Consider the following 24,883-nt stretch of genomic DNA (forward strand, 5'->3'; position numbering starts at 1 on the left):
CCAATAGACCCATAACACAATTGTTCCTCAGGTAGCCAACACTTTGCACCAGTCTTATAATCAGACACATGCTTCTTTAATTGAGACCATGGTCTGCATCTTTAATGCAAATGGTCCATGATGACGAGTTTTGTAATGCTCTGCCAAGGGCCAATCCAGCGAAGAAGTAAACTAGCTACGTAATTCAGGAGATTTAGACGACTGCAAAGATGGCGTGTGTATGGTGTTATGGAATGGGATAGTTCATCAGATGTCCTGTCCTTGTGTTTTGATGAACGTTTAAAACGTATATTAACGTTAGCTACTAATATTAGCTACGGTCAGAATGGCCTATGGATACCTTCGCTTGTCAAGAGGTTGCAGGAATCTTTTCAAAGTTCTGCTGCCTCAAAACGTAACAAGCAATGCCCGACTGGTAAGTTGCACTGGAGTCTGGTCTTCTCTGACAGCACCACCACACTAGCCTAACGCGTTAGCATGCCTGCTGACCATTACTTTGCTTCCTCGCAGTATGCTATTGAAAGTTGGCCGGTGAATGGATCAATACAACTAGCCAGGATGAAGCTGATGATTCTGAATCTTTAACATGACTTTATTACACGAAAAATTAAAGTCATGTTATCACATAACCACTAACGCAGAGCTAGCAACATGCCTTTTCAGGCCTGCATGAATGACTTTGATGACGACGTTCCTGTTGGATAATACACAGCACAATACCTAACATCACCATATATACTTCATGTAACCAGTGTCTAGCTGGTTAATGTTAGACTTGATTTTCTTTCCCTAAAACCTCCTCCACACCAGGTAGCTTGCTCGCTTTCTAAAATTGGGTTAATGTGGCCGAACGTGATCCGGGAACGATTAGCCATGTACAGCTTGTAGAAGAGACTTCAGTGCAATATTGATAGCCTAGTTGGCAAGTTATAGTTGTCATTGTGTACCTAGTCTAGTGAGGAGGACAAAAAGTCTGTATTTTTGTTGTGCAGCTCGTTTTTTAGGTCGTTTTGTGGTCGTGTGCTTGTCAGCTTCTCGCAACGATTTGGAGGACTCTGCGAGACTGCAGGATGTCTTAGTTCTAGAATGGGTCACACAAGGCAATAAGGATGACAAATTACCCAAATTTCATATAGCTTCTAGGCCATGTTACAAAAATGTAAAAATTAACCTTGAATGACCCCATTATTTGCAATACTCCACCATTGGTAAACCCAGCTTGACATTAGAGTTTCTTTATCCACTTTTAGGCTAGTTTTAATAAAAGTGCGAAACGTATTGAACTCATGTATCTGTTTTTTTTTTACTGTCCAGAAATGTCTTATTAATATAGCCTATTAATCTCTACTGAGACAATACACATACAATATCGGACTAGCTATATTGTGCTGAAAAGTGTATTGGAATCTTGAAAAATTGAGATTTGAGACTATATTTGATATTTTTATTTGGCTTACATTTTCTTAATTTCAGTGGTTGTCTGGATATGCAATGCAATGCAATGCTTCTCATCTTAGACTACTCCGTCAACCACTGAGTTGATATTAAATAGTAAAAATGTAGTAGCCTACTTCTAACAAATATGTTTGATACTACTTGATCCTTCCCCCAATAGGTCTCAAGCTATGCTGATGCCCAAATAGCAATCGAAAGAGGGTCTATACTTGCCAAGGTGTTAGGTGCCTATCAAAGCATTTGCTCCAAACCCCCCAAAGGTATGGATTTGTTTAACACTTTTTAGTTTAGCATCTTGTCTAAGGATGCACAATGTAAACATCCATTTTAATACATTTATGTAAGATGATGCCTATATTTTCTAATGTTTTTGGCTGTATGCACCCCTGTTTACATCAGTTTTCCATTTTACTTTTGTATTAGGCTATTAATTAGACTGAACACAAGTCAATCGCACAACTACAAACTGCACACCTTAACCATTATACTGTTTAAACCCCAATACGACTCAATGATGCAACCCCATTAATTTGGGCAATATGGTGCAAGATGAGCAGAATGGCCATCTGCTTATTTACAAGTTTATTGTTCTGAGTAGAAATCCATCTAATTGTGAATGACAACAGTTTGGCAATGCAAAGTGTTATCTTATAAAAAGCTGAATCATTTGATAAACATAGCCTAAATAAAGATAGAATATGAACTCTAATGAACAAAGTCAATAGCCAACCACTCAATTTTCACTGAATCCTAGTGGAGCCTGTCTGCTCTGACCAACATCACTGACGATTTTGATTCTTAACGTCCAGGTAATATAACATTATAGTTTGTGCCATTTCTTATTACTTTTTGTCTTAGGTTTTGAAAAGTACTTTCCTGAAGCTAAGAATGGTCCAAAGAGTAGCGAACCTAACACATCCAGTGGAAATACACCCAAAGGTAATTTTGCTTGGAAGTTGCAATACAAACTAAATTAGTTCCATTCCACATGCTTTAAAATGTATATTGTATAATGAACTTAATTCGGTGACATTGTCCAATTTTACTTAGAGGCTGAGCCGGCCAATGGACAGAAAGACACTGAGAAATCCGGTGGAGGAGGAGCTGGTGGTGGGGGAGGAGGTGGTGGTGGGGGAGGAGGTGCCTCAGGTGGAGGAGGAAAGAGAGGAGGCCGAAAGGAGGAATCTACTTGGTATAGCCGGCTTCAGAAGGTAAGAAATTAAACCAAAAATGTAATGGTTTAAAAATAAAAAATATACATACATACATATGTATGTATGTTAACCGACCTATACATACCATTCTCCTTTTCTCTCAAACCAACATCCACAGGGTGATGTGCCATGGGATGACAAAGATTTCCGTATGTACTTCCTGGGTGGGACAGTCTTTTGGACGGTTGTCACATACTACTTATTTTTTCGTGATGGGGGAAGAGAAGTTACTTGGAAAGACTTTGTCAATAATTACCTCTCAAAAGGAGTGGTAAGTATTTAGATTTTATGTTATTATGGCAGTATTAAGTGGTGTGGGAAACTACAGTATGGTCAGATATCTAGCGGGGTGTCTATATGGTAGTATCAGTAGCCATCAGTGTACATTTGATAGTCATTGTAGCAAAAATTAGGAATATATTCATATATAATAGTAAATTAGAATAAATGTTATTTATTTACCAGTTGGATAGCTCTGCAGTGATAAGTGCTACAGAGTAAAAAATGCACTACAATAATGAACTGCTGCTCTGAATTAGAATTAATAAGTAAATAAACAACTACACAGAAAGCAAAAAAGTAAGGCTTCTCTGGTCCTCCTGTTTGTATGTATGTTTGTGTGCCACACTCAAATTGACTGGTTAAATGTGTAATTGTGAAACTGAACATTTATAGTCCCCCAAACCTGCTGTGGAACTGAAAGAATTTAGCCACCATGTAAGCATCAGGTCATTCTTTCCACAGGTGGATCGGTTGGAGGTTGTAAATAAGCGCTATGTAAAAGTGGTGTTTTCTCCCGGGAAGACTCCTGTTGATGGAGTAAGGTTTCCTTTATTTATTAAAACCAAAATTAAATCATTATAAAAATAAAATGTGTATGGAGGTCCCAGTGACAGTTTTTTTTTTATTCAAGCAGACAAGAACACATCAAAACCATTGTCTAATTTGTTTTCTTTGCCCAGCAATATGTATGGTTCAATATCGGCAGTGTAGATACATTTGAGCGTAATCTGGAGACTTCACAGTATGAGATGGGAATTGAGGGTGAGAATCGCCTGCCAGTGGTCTACTCCACAGAGAGTGACGGGTAAGATTGGGAGTGTGGTGGGTTATAATTTTAATCTGGGATTAATACATTTTGTATTCAAATTTGGCAAACAAAATGTCCATACCTACCTGGTATTACATGTTACTTGTATCTTTGTTGAAAATTCGACCTTCTTCTCCTCTCTACCATCAGCTCCTTCCTTCTGAGCATGCTCCCAACCGTGCTCATCATTGGCTTCCTGCTCCTCATGCTACGACGGGGGCCTGCTGGGACGGGCAGACCGGGCCGAGGCATGGGCGGTCTCTTTAGTGTCAGCGAGACCACTGCCAAGGTGATCAAGGATGAGATCGACATCAAATTCAAAGATGTGGCCGGCTGTGAGGAGGCCAAGCTGGAAATCATGGAGTTTGTGAACTTCTTGAAGAACCCCAAGCAGTACCAGGATCTGGGTGCAAAAATTCCAAAAGTGAGTTAAAAGATCAGAGCAAGCTTTCTTTTTTATTGCATATTTGTCTGAAAAACTGAATGTTCTGCCACTTCCTTTGTCTCTGTATGAAGGGCTTTTCTAGATTCATTAGTAGTCCTTCCACTTAAAATGGTATCTGATCCAGAGGTTGAATAGTAGTGTATTTTTAGCCTTTCTGTTTAGACTTTATTTCACCATATCTTGGTGAGAAAGCAAGTTTGTGCAAACTTGGGATGGTGTCAAGCTCTTCACTTGTGTCTCCCCAGGGTGCCATTCTGACAGGACCACCTGGGACAGGGAAGACCCTCCTCGCTAAGGCCACTGCTGGAGAGGCCAACGTCCCTTTCATCACCGTCAATGGCTCAGAGTTCTTAGAGATGTTTGTTGGTGTAGGCCCTGCAAGGGTAAGCAAACATCTCCAAACAAATAATTAGGCACACATGAATGAAAAAACATGGCCAAAACTAAGAGTCAAAACAGATATGAGAGTCAACTGCTATTAGAGTTGTGATGAGCTAATGTCTATTCAAGCTTTAAACAGAGAATAGTTTATTTTTTGTAATGTCCAATACATAATTAGATTCTATATATTATAGAGTCTGTAATACAGAGTTCTGAATATACAGACTAAAAGTAGGTTATTATAGCACATCTCAAGTTGGAACTACTGAACCTGTTAAAAGGACCACATATAGGGTCTGTTCCATGGTTTACCTAGCAATCTCAAATGTTTCTGAATGTCAAACTAATAATCCCAATAAAAACGGAGTGTTCCTACTTTGTCTATCACAGGGTAGATGAATAGACTTATCAGAGGTTCAAAACCAAATGGCATTTTACTTTACTACTATATTCAATTTAATATCACTCTGTGTGTTTTTTTTAAGGAAGTATTTGACTGTTTTTAGTGCCTGTAGCTTTAATGTCAAAGCACATTACTATTTGGTTTGCAGACTGTTCGTCATTTACTTGGTTTCAGGCACCAGATATATTGTTTGCAGAGGGTCTTTGCCTTGTGGAGCAAATCATTGCTGCCTAACACTTTCTATCATCTTCTTTCTCTGTAGGTCAGAGACCTGTTTGTCTTGGCCCGCAAAAATGCCCCCTGCATCCTCTTCATTGATGAAATTGATGCTGTGGGACGCAAGCGTGGAAGAGGGAACTTTGGAGGCCAGAGCGAGCAGGAGAACACACTGAACCAGCTGCTGGTGGAGATGGATGGTATGTACTGCAACTTCATAAGCCACATTTGAGACAAATGAAGAGCATGGTTTAATAGTGACACATAATCATAAAACTGTTTAAATTTACCAATTTATGGTTTTGTTGGCTGCTACTCTTTTATTGCGCCTTAATAAATATTAAAAAGTAGAACTAAAGCAATAGTTAGTTTGCTTCGTTTTTTTTCTTCTTCATGTTAATGAAATGTTAAATTAATGATTCACTTTACATATGCCACCTGTAATCAAACATTTATATATTAAGTAACTGCAATATTTCTTTTAATTCTTCTCCAGGGTTCAACACTGCAACTAATGTGGTGGTACTAGCTGGCACCAACCGACCTGATATTTTAGACCCTGCACTGATGAGACCAGGACGCTTTGACAGGCAGATTTACATTGGTACACACATCACAGTTCTATATCTACATAATTGTCCTCCATTGTTCAGTCTGATTACAAGTCAAAGTTATCATCTAAACAACTATCTCATAATTTTAAGAAAGCTTTGAAAGTGAAAAGATTATCAACCAATCTGTTTGTTCTGTCTCAAACAATACTATCTATGCAAGTCTCTGAGTACAAGAATAACAAGGGATATCGATTCCTGAAACCAGACACACCAAAAATCTCTTAAACTTCTTACATCGTTGTGTAACTGCCTAAACCCTTTTCTTATCTTAACATTCTGCTGTGTCTTGATCGTGGATACTCTGGGTAAATTCACTATGGGGCTTTGCAGAGTTTCTTACACACAAATGCAATATACCAAGAGGCCTTGTTGATGATCAGATACCACATCCAGTCGTGTTGTCATTTTGTCTATTACTATAGTCATACTTGTAACATACATTTTTAGGTCCTCATGTTTGGAGAATGAAAATAACTAAGGTGATTAATATTTTTTCCAGGTCCCCCCGACATCAAGGGTAGAGCCTCCATATTTAAAGTGCATCTGAGGCCCCTAAAACTAGATCCGGAGATGGACAAAGAGGCTCTGGCCAGAAAAATGGCTGCCCTAACTCCTGGCTTCTCTGGTATGCATACACAGCTACCATCTTCGATTGTGACACCATTGAATTTGAGGTTAAGCAATGACCATGTTTATGGTTTTTCCATATTTCATCAGGTGCTGATATTGCTAATGTGTGCAACGAAGCTGCTCTCATCGCTGCTCGCCACCTGTCTGAAGCCATCAATCACAAGCATTTTGAGCAGGCCATTGAACGTGTGATCGGAGGTGAGCATGAGCTACAACCTGTCACAAGTAAAATATCCTTCAGGGTTTCCCGCAGAAAATGTGTTAGTTAAGGTGGTAGGGTGGGGTTTGCCGTCAGACGGGGGGGGGGGGGGGGGGGGGGCTAAGACTAATGTGGTCTGCAGAGAAGGGAGACTGGCATTTTGGAATGGAAGGGAGAAAACAAGACAGAGTAACACGGCGGATATCACAATAAAAAAAGGAAGTAGTTGACGACGTAGTTAAGACGACAGGCGTGTGTTGCTTAGGCGGCCGCCTTAACTGAAAAGTGCTTCCGGAAACCCTGTCCCTTCACGGCAAGGATCTGTGGTAGGATGTCTTTCCAATCACATACTGTTCATGGCTCTTGAACATCTAGGTCTTGAGAAGAAGACCCAGGTCTTACAGCCAGAAGAGAAGAAGACGGTGGCCTACCACGAGGCAGGCCACGCCGTGGCCGGGTGGTACCTGGAGCATGCAGACCCTCTACTCAAGGTAGGCCACTCAGGCCCAGGCATTCAGTTGACTTGGAGTCATATCTACTTCCTGATTCTCTTCATTGGCAATAATAGATTTGTACTTCATACAGTGACGGTAAAAGTGAAATTGTTTGTGGAGTTGAAGTGTTAGAGGTGTTAAATGCTTTGGATTCAGTGACTGCCTGACAGCTGTGCTTCTCATGGTGTCACACCACACCAGTCTCCAAAGACAAATGGAATGTAACAAACGAATACAGCTGCCTCGGAAAATAGCTGTGAAGCCAATTAAACAAATACTTCCAGTGCCATGCACTGTTTATTTGGTATGGATGAGAATACCTCAGAAAAGGTACTCACTACGGCCACAACATACCCAGGGTCTGGCTCGTGGACCTAGCCTTTTTATGTCTTTTTGAGTGGACAGTTGTTGTTCTTCCCAGGTGTCTATCATTCCCAGAGGGAAAGGTTTAGGTTATGCACAGTACCTGCCTAAGGAGCAGTACCTGTATACCAAGGAGCAGCTGCTGGACAGGATGTGTATGACGCTGGGCGGGCGTGTGTCTGAAGAGATCTTCTTTGGCCGCATCACCACAGGGGCCCAGGACGATCTGCGGAAGGTCACCCAAAGTGCCTATGCTCAGGTCTGCAATGTGCACAGACTGTGTCATCCTTTATCTCCACGTTCCATAGCAGACCTAGAAATGTTCACAGTTAAACTTCACTATTAAAATATGCACTTTTTCTTTCTTCATATTTTTGAATTGTAAAGCAACACAAAATGAAACATCTCTGTTTTGACCCGTCTACACAGATTGTGCAGTTCGGCATGAACGCGAAGGTGGGCCACCTGTCTTTTGACTTGCCCCGGCAGGGTGAGATGGTCTTGGAGAAGCCATACAGTGAAGCCACGGCGCGTCTGATTGACACGGAGGTGCGCTCGCTCATCAACGAGGCCTACGAGCGCACAATGCAGATTCTGTCTGAGAAAAAGGCAGACGTGGAGAAGGTAATGGAAAAGAGGGATTGGTGACTGTTCCACTCTTTATTTGTTCACACACACAAAGACAATACTGATCCACACCATTTCCTACCCCTAGGTGGCACTACGTCTGCTTGATAAGGAGGTTCTGAACAAAGACGACATGGTTGAGTTGCTGGGGCCTCGTCCATTTGCCGAGAAATCCACCTACGAGGAGTTTGTGGAGGGAACGGGGGGTATGGATGAAGACACTTCCCTCCCAGAGGGCCTCAAGGACTGGAACAGGGAGCGCAACAAAGACAAAGAGGAGAGCACAGAGGAGCAGGTGGCCCGACAGATCTCCGGAGGAATGCCCTTCTAGACTTCTTGGACTCTTGGAGGGTTATGGTGTGGCGAAATGGAAAGCGGGAGACATGGTAGATTGAATCATCAGGCAGACCTCAACATGGCCAGTCTTGATGGTTTCCTCAGTGTTCTGGATCTATTTCAAGGATGCTGAATCAGGACGCTGAATGTGACAACGTTAAATGCCCGCCTCTTCTACCTGGGTTTTATTGTCAAAATATCTCCCTGGGTGCTATCAAGCGTCCTGTTGGGGAGGTCCTTAAACACCCAATGAGAAAAAATATATAAAATACATCGAGTTTAGTCATGGTACTTGTTAGGGTGCAGTGGGCAAGAATGTTTTTTCTTTATAAAGATCTATAAATAATGCAAAAGATTTCCTACTAAGAAAGGATGATGTAGCTTGATGACCTTGTTAAAATGAAAACAAAATTGAAATGAATTCCACAGTTATTTGTTTTAACTACATCAGTCTTATCAATAAACCGTCTAAAGAATATCAGGAAATGTCAATGTACAAAATTGCTAATCAGCTCAAATGTATTACATTACTATACAAAAAAGCGATTTCACTGTAACGCTCTTCTTCAGTGACTGCTTCTTGACATGCAGGCTTGCTTGGGTATCGATTAGATAAAGTCAGTTATTAAGTCAGCACAACAATGTAATATGTTACAATAGCTAAATAATATTTTTGGACATAAGTTGTTATTTATTCATTTGCAAGATTCTCTGAGAAAGAAAGCTTATGTTACTCATTCACCTTAAGGTCAACCATTGATTTAAGTTGTTATTTTATTTCATTTTGCTGTGCTCTGTTCAAATCTGTTTCCTCAAAGATGGTTTTCCTACAGTGGGGGCAAGGGGCTAGATGGTTATGCTCTGACTGTTCATCTTTTACATTAGGGGTGTGTTTTACAAGAACACTTCCTCCTGATATTATACTGCCTTCACTGTTATCAGGGGCAGGCTTCCTTCTCTTCTGTTGGACACAGTTGATTTAGCTTGATGTGTAAATGCAGCCATCATTTTTTCCTGCTTGTTCATTCACATTCATTTCCTACCACAAAATATTTGAAAAGAGACAAGGAAAGGAGAGTATTGGGAGAAAAAAAAACAAGCAACCACGGACACCATAAAGAGATGACACCCTCTCCCATGACGCTCCATTATGGTGCAATTCAAACATTCAAATTACGCATCTGAAACAGGTAGGATACTGTGTACAAAATTAGATATGTGGCATATGAAATGTACGGATTCTCGCAACATGTGGATAGTACAAGGCGAGTGCCGAAGGTAGTCTTAAGTTGTATTGCTGTCAGCATCTAAACATGTATAGGACAGTCGTTCCACTTGGCACTTGGCACATCTTACCAGAACAAACTTCTCATTAGCACAAATAAAACAAAACAAACCAAACCAGGAAAAGGCCATTTAAGAGGAATTTAGAACTAAATACAAAATGTTAGTGAAAACAATGTAGAGCACTGACTGAAAAAATCAATACATTAAATTGGTTGTTTCTATTCACATCTCGCCCCGTCTGTTATAAAAGTGCTTAATACTGTACAATGCTGTACAAAAATCACTGATTAATCTGCTTATTAGTCATTTTGTTTATACAATCATTAGACTGCATTGGTCAGAAATAATATACTTTTGTGTAGATTAAGAAATATCAGTTAATAATCTCCCGCCTTTACATTATTTCCTTATTAGTGGGAAAAGAGTGGTTGTTACTTGATGGATGATATGCTTGAAGTTATGGGGTTGGAACAAAAATATACAATCATATCCTTCATGGTACCATTTCTTTCATCCTCCAGAATGGGACAGCAGGTAACATGAATATGCTTGATGACATGCAGCCTGAGGAATGAGTCAGTTGCAATTTAGGATAAATGTTTTCAGCCAGGCAGTCTATTTTTTGGCCCCACTAATCTATCCATCCACATTTTTGTAAAATGGTTAGTTTAGTTTCAGATATAGTACAGAGAAATCAGCAGCAGCGTGCTCTTAGTATTTTCTCCATAACAGAAAAGTCAATGTAAAATCACTGATTGTATTTGAATATAAAATTATTTGTATTCCTCATCTTTTTCAATGAACTACCGTAGTCTTGAACACCATGACCACCTTCATACAGCAAAAAAAGTGTTGTGTTGTGAAGCTGTTGCCACATGACACATTATAGCCTCCAATGATTTAAACCAACAATAGATGCTGTAAATATCCTTATTTACAGTTTAATCAAAACAACCTAATAGTTACAAAAACGTTATTTTGTTACTGCCAAGACACATGAATTGAGTTAATGAAAGGCTCTAGACTACCAGAACTAGTTCCAGTATCAGAATGTTTTAGCTGCTGGAGAAATACTGTCAATCATGTATTATCCCTTAAATTACTCAAATTGTTGTTCACTAATATCATTGGTAGAGCTTTAAGTGTGTGCTATTCCACAGCTTATCTGGATATATCACTAATAATTAAAAGCAGTCTAATGATTGCTTTTCTGTAGTACCTTCGCTCTGTAGGACTTGTGATGTAACGTGGAGTTTGTTCGGTTGTGATAATGATCTATTGGTTTTTAAACTTGAAATATATTTCAATCTAAACCAATCAAAGTTGAGTTTGATTTATTTAATAACAGAACAGTTGATCACTTCTTGCACTGACTATACAATACAGTCCTAGAACAGGTGTTTGTCCTATTGCCTATTGCTCCTCCTTGTTTGCCAGAAGTCCTCAAATCACCCTGAGTAGTGGAAACATGACGTACCAAAAACACACCAGTACTTGGACACTAGAAGAGTCTGGAGGAGACCATTTCAACAGTGGAGAAAAAACAGTGTGTTTGACTGTCAAGGCACTGTTATAATATAGCAGATACTTTTGTCACAAGAGCGGTTTACAGTTGAGTTTTTGAATTTATCTGGAAATGGTGCTCAAAACCAAATATGTATCTAATGTTTAGGTCTGTATCTAATGTCTAGGATCTCTCAAGGAAATTACTGTATGAAGTGAGCAAAGGGGTTCCATGTCAATGCTGATTCACTTATCTGTGTACATGTTTGAAACAAACTCACAGTTAATCACCCCCTCATGTTACCTGCCATCTGCCATGTTGCCATGGCAACTATGGTTGGCATATAGCTGTGAAAGCAGTTTTTATAGAGATCCCTCACAGTGGCAATTCCTTCGGTGTGTATTAATAATCGTTCTCTGATATTTTCATTACGTTTAACGACTGTGGCATCCGAGTTCTATAGTACTATTTTGTGGAACGTCGGGTGCTTTGATGTAGCTGAATTCTTCTTGAGACACATTACCTGGACACATCTCCTTATTTAACCTTGTGTCGCAGGAAATACAAGAACCCAGCAGGATTGTGGGATTGGATGGCCTGAGTTGTGCACCCCGGCATTACATCATTCAGATGTGTCATGAATCACTGGTATGGAGCCCACTCAAACTGTGTATGAATATAAGGTCAGCTTGCTTGAAAAACACGTGTCGGCACTGCGAGGTGTTTTATCTCATGACTCAACTACAGGGTGAGAAATAAGACTAATTAGTTGCAGATGGAGCATTTACGCTATTCGATTACAGTTGCATAACATTGTAAGTATTTCATTGTATAACATTGTATTCAATCATTAAGATTACATGAGGTCGGGTTACATGGTGTACCGGGTTCAAATACATGAACAGATGGATTTGCTGTGGTCAGAAGCTACAAAAAGTGTTACAATGCCTAGATAGAGTAATGAATGCTGTCTTGTACTTTGAATGCTATCTTGTGAAGGTTTAAATTAGTTTTGATTGAACTGTTCTCCATACCAAACATAAGCAAGCATTACTTCAGAAACACACCCTCTAGCCTTGGTTCTTGTGGGAATGGCCTTTAACATTCAGGAATCACATACCGCGGGTTTCAAAGATGAGATTATCTAAAGTGTCAGGAATTGATGGAGAAACAGCTGTTATTGTACTATACTCTTAGTACAAAAACATACAAATAATAATGTATTATTTAAGCAATTTGATGCAAACGGATAACAAGACCAAACACTGTCATGAGAAGAGAAATATATTGTACTCTCAAGACTAACGAAAAAAGTGAACTGTGCAAATACTGTCCTTCCCTCAAACACGCCGAGCCACCTACCCAAACATGCCGATTCATCTACCACTTCTCTACTTCTCTTCCCCTGCACCACCACCCCTCCCCCCCCCCCTCCAGATAAGAGTGAGTCACATGGAAGGTGGGTGGGAAGGAAGGGAGTACCTGCTCTGGCTCAACTCATTGCACCACCCCCTGTGAGGGAAGAAATCCTGCACCACCAGAGACCAGTGACACATCCATCGATGTGGATTCAAGAGAAATAGATCATTAAAACCCTGCTTAAAAGAACTGTTTTAGGTCTAATATGATTAGCAGAGCTGGTCTAGAAGGGAGGTTGTGTGAGCTGGAGTTAAGACACCAATATTTATCAATTATATTCATTAAAACTCAGGGTATTCCTCACCAAGCAGCATCAGGAAAGCAAGTGTCTTTGGATCAGAAAAAATTGGACTGCGGTATAAAAGGACTGAATGGGATGGAACGCAAAGGAGCCTAATTCTACTGAATACACTTCCTGGCAGCCTGATGTATCCATTTATCACTATTCTTTAGTTAACCTTGACAGATATCAAATGCATTCATCATTCTCTGTTCTTTCCATACATAAATATGCAAGTAGATTGTAGCAGACATGCCAAAAGAATAGTCTAAAACATGCGCTGACATTGTATCTGTATTTAATACCTTTTGTCCTTGAACATTACATACTACACATCTGTGTACTTTGTATCAAAAGTTAGGTCAAGCACAGCTGCATTTGTCCACTCTATAGGAAAGATGCCGTAAGTATAAGGTGAGACTCCAGGGTAATCTTCAGGAATCTTCTGTCTACTGTACAGGTTTCTTAAGATGTGAAGAAACAGAGAAGACTAACTGGCTGTTTGGACATACAGGCTCCAACAACTTCTCCAGTACCTCTTTCATAAGTCTATATACTGTAGATGGTTTTGGTCATATTATCTTCCATGACTAACACATCAAGCAAGCAAACTTTTAGTGTCCTACATGTAAAACAAAACTGAAACCTTTGTATAAGAGCCATACAAACCTAGTAACATCTATGCCACGAAATCAGCAGAACTGAACACTGGCCAATAATGCTCACGCATTACAGACTCCAGAATGAACACGTGAAGAGAGTGTAGTTTGGAAGTGGGATGTGTGACTATGTCTCCAGCAGTTGTCGTTCCAAAATAGCCTTTAAATGGCACATGCATCTTATCATGGAGCTAGGTGGGTTTGAGCAGTGTAATCATGAATATTTCATGAGCTGTTATTATCACTGTGAGTAATGTAGACTTAAATGTCCTCTCAAGTGTTGGCTCATAAAATGAGTTTAATAGAATTTATATATCTCTTTCATATCAACCTAAAATCACTGTCAATGCAGGGATGAGACATTCGTGTGAAAAGGTCTACTTGTCTTCTTAAAAGCAGACATGCAGCACACTAGGAGCCTCTACGTTAAGGTGAAAATGACACGACATTTCTATAATTGTCAATCCTTCATTCTTGATGTGAATGCATATAAAGACGAGGGTGTAAAATTATTGACAAAGAATCAGTAGCAGTCACTGTCGAGCTGTTATGGTAGTTAGGAGTGGTATAAATATGTTTAAAAATGAAACTACAATTGCTCATGTGGTCTTGACATGAAGTGGCGTCTGAACTGTGTTCAAAAGGGACCCTTATGGTTCGCCATCTGTTTACGTTATTATTACCATGACTTTACCATTTGAAAGTACAGTTCACATGAGACATAAGAAGGACTTAATTCCAGTCATAAAAAATAATGGGTAGACAGCTTGCACATCCGTAAAGTCTACAATTTCTCTTTGTGTCTTTGACTCACATACCCACAAAATATGATCCTATTTTGATGGTTGACTATGATGATAGGTTGGGTTTGTCTCTTGGAAACACATTACAAAGACAGCAGCTCACATCTAGAATAACCACAAATACACACACACACATCTCTGTTACACACAGAAATTAACAATTCATAATGCCAGACAATGTCGTGGCCATCTCAGTCACTAGAGGGCCTTTGACTAGGGTTATACATTAACATGTTTAATTGCAAAGAAAAATAACACTTTTGACTAATAACATAACAGTTATTAAACCTACACGCTGGACTCTTTATTATACCATCTCCTCACCTAAAGCTGGACCTTTAAAATCGTTCACCCTTCTGGTGGAGTGTTTTAGTCAGACAAGACAAATGTGTAACTCCCTTTATCCCTTTCAGCTTTACTTTATCTAAATGATCAAAGCCTCGTTATCTATGGAGGCGGATCCAGATTTGACTGGTGGAGACCTCCTTTTTCCTTAAATCCCTATCATTTGATCTGGACAGGAAATGCTTCGTCCCTTACTGTTGTAACAATCATGTTTTCAGCATCGTCTCTAAACTAGTGTAATTACAGTAAGTATCAAACATTTAATGACATTGTGGTGGATGAAGATATGGTGAATCTTAGGCGGGGGGGGACGGGTAATCCCATTGCCATCAACTACTACTCTACTTATGACAAAAGGCAGGAAGACACCCTCCAATTTTAGAAATTCTCATTTTACTGGGCTTTTACTCATACTTGTATAGTTAAAATTTATTTTAAAATTAAAATTGTTATTTTATTGTATCATTCCAAACAATCTCAAAGTAATGACCTAACCTCCTGTATCCAAAAGGTGTGGACAGGAGAGGACAAGAAAACCTTCACTCGGTAGTAGAGCACCAAAAGTGTTGAATTACACTGAACCAGTTTACCATAATACTTACACAGTAGATAGGCACAATACCTGTTCATCATATTACGTAGACACAACAGAGACAGAGGATAAGACAACAAAAAACACAGGGTGAAAGATGGGGCACTGGAGATAAAGAGGGGTAGATATAAAGAAAAGGAGAAAAACAAACTAAGAAGAATAAATGATGATAACCTCAAGAGGTCAAATCTAAACAGGGTGACTGACTCAAATGAGCAGCAATAAACGTCCTAACGTGTATCAGTATATTGCCACCAGAGGGAGTAGTGTTGTAGTCTGTGTGGTTGTAAAAGAAAAAAATCATCCAACATCAACAGGTTCCATCCTTCCTCATCTGTCTGAAACCAGTTTTAGACTGCAGCGTGATGCAACATATCTCGGGAAATGTAAAGTTCAACATTGCAAGTGGGAACATTTCAAGTACAATATACTAACAGTGAAAAATACACATTGTAGATCATTCACACACGTGACATAACTTGCACTATTTTACACCTTGTGGGTTTATTGAGATGAGGAGGATCTCAATGAATCTCACATCAAACCACCACTGGCTCTTGATAAACCGTCTTAAGAGCCAACTCTTGATAAGAGTCTGGTGTCGTTAATCCAACAAGTGTCCGTTGTGCCAAATTGAGAATTGATGAAAGTAGATGTGCGTGAACCTGCTCCATATGTGTATCCTGTCCACACGCATGTGTGTGAGCATGTGTGCATGTGTGCATGTGACGGGGGGGGAAATGTGTGTATGTCAGTGTTAAGTGTGTGGTATGAATGAATCAGGGAGACTCCGTGCGTACACGCTGCCTCTTCCTCCTACTCCGTCGTGACGTGCATCTGTCAGGAAACTCCACCACGATGCGCGAAAAGTCATCCGACTGCAAGGCTCGAAAAAGCTACGTGAAAAGGGAGAGACCGAGGTATGTACAAAAAATGCTTTGATTTCTGACTCTCGTGTGAGTCTTACGTGTGAATAGGAGAAGGGGGGGGGGGGTGAGGATGGGGGGGGGGCTGAAGTCAGTGACTCACGCATAGTGAAACATAGTAATGGAGGTAGGCTAGCGGAGGGATAAAAGAGGCAGGGAGGTATAATTACAGTAAGAAGATAAAGAGAGACTGTTCAGAGAGAAAGAGAGGAGAGAGGACCCAGTAACCCTGCCCACTTCCACAAAGCCATTGAGCTCTGGTGCACGGAGCGCTCAGAGTCTGTGGCACATCAGCAAGACACCACTGCAGCTCAGGAGTGCTCTCTCCCAACTCCCACAAGGACAGGACAATCTATTACAAAATCATTCCACTTCGTCTGCAAGAAAAGAAGACCGGCTTAGTGAGACAAAACACCTGCTGTACACATTGAGAAAGGTATTTTTTGGAGGGCAACTGAAGCAAATACTTTTGAAATGAGACCTTAAATGTTCTGTATTTGTTACAAGATCAAGATTGGTATTGCTGAACTCTTCTGCAAGACCTTTTACGGAAGTAATTAACTTTTTGAAACTTTTGAGAATAAAAACGATCTGTCCTTGATTTTTGCCCTCCTGGGCAAGAACAGTTTTCTAGTGGCAACACCTCAACACCTTGTGATTCAGTGAGGTAAGGAGAGGAGACCTCCAGTGCATTTGTCCTCTTTTGTCGACACCGTTTGTGGGTAAGAGTTGGAAAGAGAGTATGTGTGTCCTAAATCTACAACCCATGATGCCCTCGTTAGCTCTTGTGACTGGGATATTGGTACTGCTCATGGCAGCGTGGACAGGTTGTGCTTCGCCGACTCCGGCAGGGTCAGTGGGTGCGGACGAGTCTATGCAGGGGCCAGCAGATGAGATCCAGGCATCCTCCTGCCCAGCCTGTGTTCTAGCTCAAATGAAAAGGGAGTCTCCGGATTTGGTACCCAGCACTGGCACTGACTTGGGTTCCATGACGACAGAACAGACTGACATGGTGGAGGCGGTGAAGAGACACATCTTGAACATGCTCCACTTAAGTACACGGCCCAATATCACGCACCCCGTCCCCCGGGCTGCCCTCCTTAATGCCATCAAGAAGCTCCATGTGGGCCGGGTGGGTGAAGACGGAAGCGTGCAGATCCAGGACGAGGTGGATAGATCGGACGAGGGACTACCGCCTGAGCCACCTTCTGAAATCATCACCTTTGCAGAACCAGGTGAGGTGACAACTGTGTGTGCGTGTTTGTGTTCAAGGGTCTAAGTGAATATTGCTCCAAATCTTTGTACCCTGTCACTTTTAGTCAAAAGTACTAACTTATTTTAAGTAAGTATTGAATCAAACGTATCACAACATTTTCCGTTCTTCACTTTTACAACTCATGCTAAATATTATTCATTACACATCACACAGTCACTACTGGCAAATATTTCCTAAACTCAAAGAAGATTAAATATCTATGAAATGTTGTTATCCGAGTATGGATTTATATATTATGTTGATGTCAGTGGGAGGGTCTGTGCGGGCATTATGCCCTTAAGGTGAAAGATTCTATTTGAGTATATGTTAATAGACAAAAGCGAATTGTCTGGGCAATAACAAATATAATATACATTTCTGTATATCTGCTGTGAGGCTAATCCATTGGATTTAAATAGCGAATTATACCTCTTTCTAGGAAACTCCAGGAGGGAGCCATTATTACTCAATGAGACCTAGTGACTAAAGGCAGGAGAAAAGACTCGCTCAATCGGACAAACAAGGCGATTGGCTGTCAGTCTCTGTGACTCCCCGCAATACACTGTGTTTCCCTTTGCTGTGGGAACCCTGACAATAATTGTACAACAATGCGTTCATGAGCACAATGTGGCTTTGTCTTTGCACAAAGAATACATGAAACACATACCAGATTTACACATCTTTCTAAAATAGAAAATGTGTGTAGTCTTTGGAGACTGTTGGAAAGTGCCAGCGAGGGATACCCACCCAGTAGCAAAGGGAAGGCTGCCAACAAGACACATGTTCCCCAGCTGTGTCTCAACGCTGGTGCTTTGTGTCAGCCCAGGAAACCCCACAGTACACAAACGTAGATATAACTTAGTAGCAGCACTGCTAGTGCATGGTATGCACTGCATGCTGATTACTTTTAAGATTGTTGTTGCACCATTCCATTGATCAGTTGCAAATTCAGTTGGTTACATGGGGATGAAATCAATTCTCTGTTTAAATAATTGAATTGAATACTTCAATGATAATTGAAGTTTAATAAGTTGAAGGTATTGTACATTGTCATAATTAGAAATCCAATTTGGTACAAATTCCTGTACATGAACAGCACGCCACCCCAAGCAGGGGGTGCATCACTCCCTGCTCTGCTGATCACAGGGGCTAAGAGCCATTGTATGAATCAGGCTGGAAGACCAAGCGGGTGACAAATGCATTCTTTCCTGCCTTGTTTGCTTACATAAATGTGCATAATGGCCACAGGCTATAAATAGTATATCCCTTTGAATGAAACCTTCGATTAATAAAAGGCCCCTCAAAGAGTTGCCGAAATTAGGAGGGGGTAGTGGGGTAAATTGGGGCTGGAACCAAACATACCCACAGGGCTTTTGGCCGTACATAATCACTTCATTCATCCAAATATGGGCCCCAATAATTACTTTGGGCTGTGTGTAAAGGCTATAAATGGAGAAGGGGGGTCAAGGCAATGCACAATGAGTGAGGCAGACAGAGGGCAAGGGAGGAATAGAACATTACAAAGAGAGGGGTATTGGGAGACAGAAGGAGAATGAGAGAGGTAAAGGGATGAGACGGAGAGATGAAACAAATAATCTGCTTGCATCTCACAGCAACTGCTGCTGTCCTATGACTGAATAAAGGACAAACAACAGTGTTGACAACATTCCTGTGGCTGCAGTGGGTCTCTCCCTGACACAAATGTTTGGAAAGATGCGTTGTTGTTTTTTGTTTTTAATTTTTTTCCTTCATTCTGATATTTAGTCAAATGCACTTCGGGGCATTGCTCACATTCAAGTTTCTATAAATTCTGATTATTATAACATTTGGGGGTCCAAAATATTACTTTTCAACATGCTAAAGACATAGGCTCATGTCGGTTGTCTGTTCTAACTTGGCAGTACTTTGGGTGAAATGGATAATTATTTATGATAACTATGATAACTATTTTGCCAATTCCCCAAATGAACATAAAATAATAAAAGTAATGACTGCCTTTTAAAGCCTCACAAAGAGCCTCTCTCTTAACATTATAATGTAAATATCTCACAAAGCAATTGGCAGGCACATTCAAGCTTATCGGAAGTCACAGACCTTTAGCAAACACAACCTTTTGTAACAGTGTTGAGTTTGCAGAGTGGACTGTCCTAAGATGTGACATTCCGTGCAAAATCTCAATCTTTTAGCATTGAGATCAAAAGCAAACATACAATATGCATTCAGTGTAAGGTAATTGCTCTTTATTGTCATAGCTGATAGTCAGCAAAATATAATAATATATTAAGACAATTTCTCATTTGAAAATATGTAACAGTTTTGCGTGGGTCATAACTGTAAAACTAACAAACTGCTTTAAATAACCTGCATAACTTATTAAAAATATAAATATTATTTTAAACAATGTAAAGATTAATTAACAATAATGACACTGAAAAATTGCAGTATACATAGCATATGTTAAAAAAACTTTTGTATTGCACTTATTTCATAAATATACAACTATAGACCATTTATCAGAATGATAAAGTGATTTTACGTGGCTAGAACTAGTTCACACTTTCCCCTGTGCTGGTGATATGACTTACTGAAATTATGTGAGCCTTTTATGCCAAGGCCCAGCAAGCTTTGCAAACACAAAATGTATGTCGCTCCCAAAACTTTTGGCCATGGCTGTATACCAAGTGTTGTACTGAAGTCTTAAAGGAAATACTGAGAATTATTTTGGCTAACAGAAGTTTATTTTTGCATTCTTAGGGGACTCTCAAACCAGTGTGACCTTTGATATATCGAAGGAAGGGGGCAGCCTGTCTGTGGTGGAGCAAGCCAATGTCTGGATCTTCCTCAAGTTGCCCAAGGGCAACCGTGGCAAGGGCAAGGTGACCATCCAGCTCCTACAAGGTAACCATCTAAAGGGCCCTACGTTGGGTACTACCAACTTGGCTCAAGAGGAGGAGTCTATATCTGAGAAGACAGTTGACTCCCGCCGCAGTGGTTGGCATACATTCCCTGTAGCTCGCAGTGTGCAAGACCTCCTAGACAGTGGTGGCAGCGTCCTCAGCCTGCATGTGTCTTGCCCTCTGTGCGCCGAGGCCAACGCCTTGCCAATCTTGGCCCCAATGACAGGCGAGCAAGGTACGGAGAAGGATCAATCACACCGACCCTTCCTCATGGTGGTGCTGCGGCCAGGCGAGGATCACCCCCACCTGCGCAACAAAAGGGGTCTTGAGTGCGACAGCAAGATCCGCATCTGCTGCAAACGGCAATTTTACGTGAACTTCAAGGACATCGGTTGGAATGACTGGATCATTGCTCCGTCAGGTTACCATGCCAACTACTGCGAGGGCGACTGCCCAAGTCACGTGTCAAGCTTCACAGGGTCCTCACTCTCCTTCCACTCCACAGTGATCAACCACTATCGCATGCGTGGCTACACCCCCTTTCAGAACATCAAGTCCTGTTGTGTTCCTACGCGGCTACGTGCTATGTCCATGCTCTACTACAACGAAGAGCAGAAGATTATCAAAAAGGATATCCAGAACATGATTGTGGAGGAGTGTGGATGCTCATAAAAGACATGGAGGCTTGATAAGAGACTTGTGTAAACCAGTTACTTGGATGAGAAAAGGGACAATCGTTGCCATTTTTCCTTTCAAAATGCTAATGCTTGTCTGTCTTCATAAATGGGATCTAAGTTGTCTGATATAAAGGTCTCTAATATATTTTTGTTAAAGAGAGTAGAACAATGGAATTTTTCTGTAAAATTGAATTTTTGATTTGCGGCACTGCAAAGAAAACTGAGTTTATAAGGAACCTGAGAACACTATGCAACTAATCAGGTGTTATGACTTGAGGTCACGCCCCGTCCGCACCCCCCCACACACGTTGAAACACACCCCTCCGAAAACCTTTTTGATACATTCAGTTTTTTAACCTGTTTCTCTTTGTTTTTTTGTTGAGCAATACTTGAAAAATGTTTGACTAGCTACTGGAGCCAAACTCATATCTTTCTGATAAGATATATCATTATTGTCAATATTAATATTATTATCTCTTTACTATCTTGTTTTGTACATAAAATATAATGAATGTTACATTTGCACTATACCAATATTCTTGCTAGCTGTGTCATAGCTGACACTGAGAAAAGAGGGGCTGCGTAAACCGCTGCTAAGTACATAAAGAAAAAACTTTATAATGTACAGTATGAATACAAATACACTGACTAATACAGCTGCAGACTTACTTTCAATTAAAGTAATACCAAAGATAGGTGACCACTAAACTTCAATGTTCAATTTGTAATCATTTATAATATTAAGGTTCCTAACATCTAGCAATGAATGACAATGATTTCAGATCACCAATAACATCATAACTGAAAAACAGTAAGAAACCGTAACAAGTAATAAAAAACCTAAACTCACTTTTTGTGCATTTCGGCAACTGCATTAAGTTGTAAAGTATGGTTATTGCTTTGTTTTACAAATCTGAACAGTGCTTGTGGATGTTTTTATATAATTTATTTGCCATCAAAATTTGCTTCATCATTAAATATGCTGTACTAATTTTGTTTTGAGTCTTCTGTTATAGCTCGGGTGCATCGTCTCCTACTGGTTGCAGTGTTTTAACTTTACAGTCCTTTGGTATGTTCCATTTACACTTGAGACAATGGTAAAGATATCATTTGGGGCATTGTTCATGCTTTAATGGACCATTTTAAGTGAAGTGTGACAGAAAGGCAGGAAGAGAGAGAGGACACGCAGCAAAGGGCCAAGGCAGAACCTGAACCCAGGCTGCTGCGGTGAGACCTCAGCCTGCATGATACACAGACTTATCCTCCAGTAAGCTTGGGGTGCCCCCAGACACAGGTAATTGGATATTAAAACATTCAGGTATACAAACCAGTTTATCTTCAGATTTGAATAAGATTTGTACAAAAAAAAGAACAATAGTTATACTAAAACTCAATCCCCCAAAAACTTTCCTAACATTTTCTCTAGGAAATCGTTCATGTTATACGATTAATAGTTTAGTGCTTTATCCAAGTGTGGAAAAAGGAAATGATATGGTTTGGTAAAGGACAAAGATTTGATATAGGAGGAAGTAGGCCAGCTGTGGAGGCAACGTGTTTCCTGTTCCATGTGTTGCATGTGGGAACACCAGCAGTTAGAGTTTGATAGCTTTGTGAAAGTGCCAATAACAGGGAATTTGGGGAAATCCACATGTGACATCCATATGTTTTCAGACTAAGGTATAAACACAGCGTCTAGTAAGATGATTTGACTGATACATTTCTGGTCATTGATAGTTATCTACAGTATCCATCTGGCCATCTATAGTTTATCAGTCTTGACAAAATGTTGTGCTTGAGTTTGTCTGACCAAAGGAAAAAAATCTTAAACTCCAAATTACAGTAGTAATTGAAGTAGGTGCCAGAAAAACCGTCTTGAGCTCCAGAGTGCTGAAAAACTAGAGACATCTATAGCTTACTTTAGACTCTTTCACCCAATTAGCTCATGTTTAGACTGGGGTGCAGGGGGCCAATCCACCCATGAGCAAATCCTCATTTAAATTAATGTTTGTTTTGCCTAGTTTTGTAAATTGTACATCTTTCAACAATTGCCATATCTACTGTACCACCACTCTACCAGAACGGTGTGTTGTAAATTGTGTTTATTGAATACGTTGTTGATAACAAGCCCCTTTCTCTAGTTGGTGTTTAATGTATGAAGGGTGTGCAGGAACAGACAGGAGGAAGGTACAGGTAAATGCCTGCGCATAGTTTGAATGTAGCAAGCAGCTGGAGATTTTTCCCAATGGCTAAAATTAAAGCATGAGAAACCTCTCAAGCTACATTGCCAAGTGATGCTAGTGATACAAGAGGAATCAGAAACAAATCGAGAGGACATACATATCACCCAAGGATATCTGACATTCAAAATCAGCAGTGCATAGAGTAGGAGACACTAATGTAAATGATTAGGGGGGGGAAATATATGACAAAAGCAATATGTTCACACTCTGAAATACATAACTTTAGGTCAATGTAAAAGTTTTACACTGTGCTGATCTGATCTAATTTGCAAACATTGCAACACTGTCTGTGCTTGAAGTAATGTGCAATCAATTAAACCAAGTATTTCCGACTACAGTGCTGTAACCTTCTAATAAGGCCAATGCACTTTGACTGTTTGCAGAATCCTTTCCGTATTTACTTTAATCTTAACCAGTCACCACTTTTTTGTATCAATCTTTGTCCCCCACCCCCACCCCCCCTTCTTCAAACATTGTACCCATTTTAAAGAAAATACAACTAATGAACTTTGTCCAGTTGTGAAGTGGAGGCAAGGTCTACTGCAGTTCACTTTCAATTAAATGAGTGAGTATTGACAGTGTACGTGCGTGGAATGTGTTCCAGGTAGAACCGGATGCCATGACGTTGTACAACGGTAATGTGAGTTTTAGCAATGACTGCCAGAGGGCAACAGTGAGAATCTTTAGGTGAAAGTACCCTCACTTGCTGCAGAAATGGTTATGGTGGTCGGTGAAAACAAAGAAAGGGCCTCCACTCCCGTCCAGCCAATGACACCACTCACCAAACACCAACTTCATGGCCAGCAGTTCCTGATTGCCGATGTTGTAGTTCTTTTCTGCAGGTGAAGGTTCCAGTGAGAATTATATGTTTTGGATGTAGCTTGGCTGGGCTTGCTGCGACAATGGGATTGAACGGCTCCCACTCCGACCACAAATCCATAGTCTCGAAGTATGTCATTGTCAAAGGCTTGGAAGACTGAAGGATGGTTTGCTCGCCCGTATGCCATATTCGTCCTACTCATTATGAAGGTCTTCCACTCATCTCTCTCTGATTTGGACAAGTTTGGCTTCTGAAGTCTTGGTGAACATTTGGGCGTGTCAGAGATGCTGTGGGTACCAATGGAAGAGGGTACCCTATACGTGATGACATGGTTTAGACCACTTCCCCTCTTTTACAAGACGAAGAAGCTGGCCCCAGCATGGGGGTCAAGTGAATCCATGGTCCAAGGCTTCCTGGGTATAACTATTTATTGCCTTGGGATTTACAGTTTTACCTAATTATTATATATTATAAAATGATATCCAACAAAACTAATCAGAGCAAAGCTCTGGACGGGTCACTGATATCAGACAGTGATATTTCCGACCTGGCTCATCACACCATACTGAAGATTGTCCCTAGCTCAGACAATAAGCATTGTAATAGAAAAGAAAATTTGGGCGCATGGAAATACCTTCCCAATCGGGAAATGCACAGACAGCCACTGCAAAATCTTTACACACGGTTCTATACATACCAATTTGTTGGCGAT

General features: G+C 40.4%; 2 protein-coding genes across 2 annotated transcripts; both read left to right on the forward strand.

The window, feature by feature from the left end:
• Positions 1 to 175: 175 nt before the first annotated feature.
• Positions 176 to 9,979, forward strand: afg3l2 (AFG3-like AAA ATPase 2). The gene is made up of 17 exons (XM_084707794.1): positions 176 to 415; positions 1,616 to 1,715; positions 2,314 to 2,394; positions 2,506 to 2,666; positions 2,788 to 2,940; positions 3,414 to 3,488; positions 3,632 to 3,756; positions 3,910 to 4,183; positions 4,450 to 4,587; positions 5,251 to 5,404; positions 5,701 to 5,808; positions 6,318 to 6,443; positions 6,536 to 6,646; positions 7,023 to 7,138; positions 7,563 to 7,763; positions 7,934 to 8,128; positions 8,220 to 9,979. Exons 1-17 carry the CDS (start codon positions 326 to 328, stop codon positions 8,460 to 8,462), a joined length of 2,451 nt encoding a protein of 816 aa, XP_084563920.1. The 5' UTR covers positions 176 to 325; the 3' UTR covers positions 8,463 to 9,979.
• Positions 9,980 to 17,048: 7,069 nt separating this feature from the next.
• Positions 17,049 to 22,126, forward strand: inhbab (inhibin subunit beta Ab). The gene is made up of 2 exons (XM_084707252.1): positions 17,049 to 17,517; positions 20,292 to 22,126. Exons 1-2 carry the CDS (start codon positions 17,049 to 17,051, stop codon positions 21,104 to 21,106), a joined length of 1,284 nt encoding a protein of 427 aa, XP_084563378.1. The 3' UTR covers positions 21,107 to 22,126.
• The last annotated feature ends 2,757 nt before the right edge of the window (positions 22,127 to 24,883 follow it).

This window comes from Hypomesus nipponensis, chromosome 10, assembly GCF_054491055.1.
Source record: "Hypomesus nipponensis isolate SF chromosome 10, ASM5449105v1, whole genome shotgun sequence".
Classification (NCBI taxonomy): Eukaryota; Metazoa; Chordata; class Actinopteri; order Osmeriformes; family Osmeridae; genus Hypomesus; species Hypomesus nipponensis.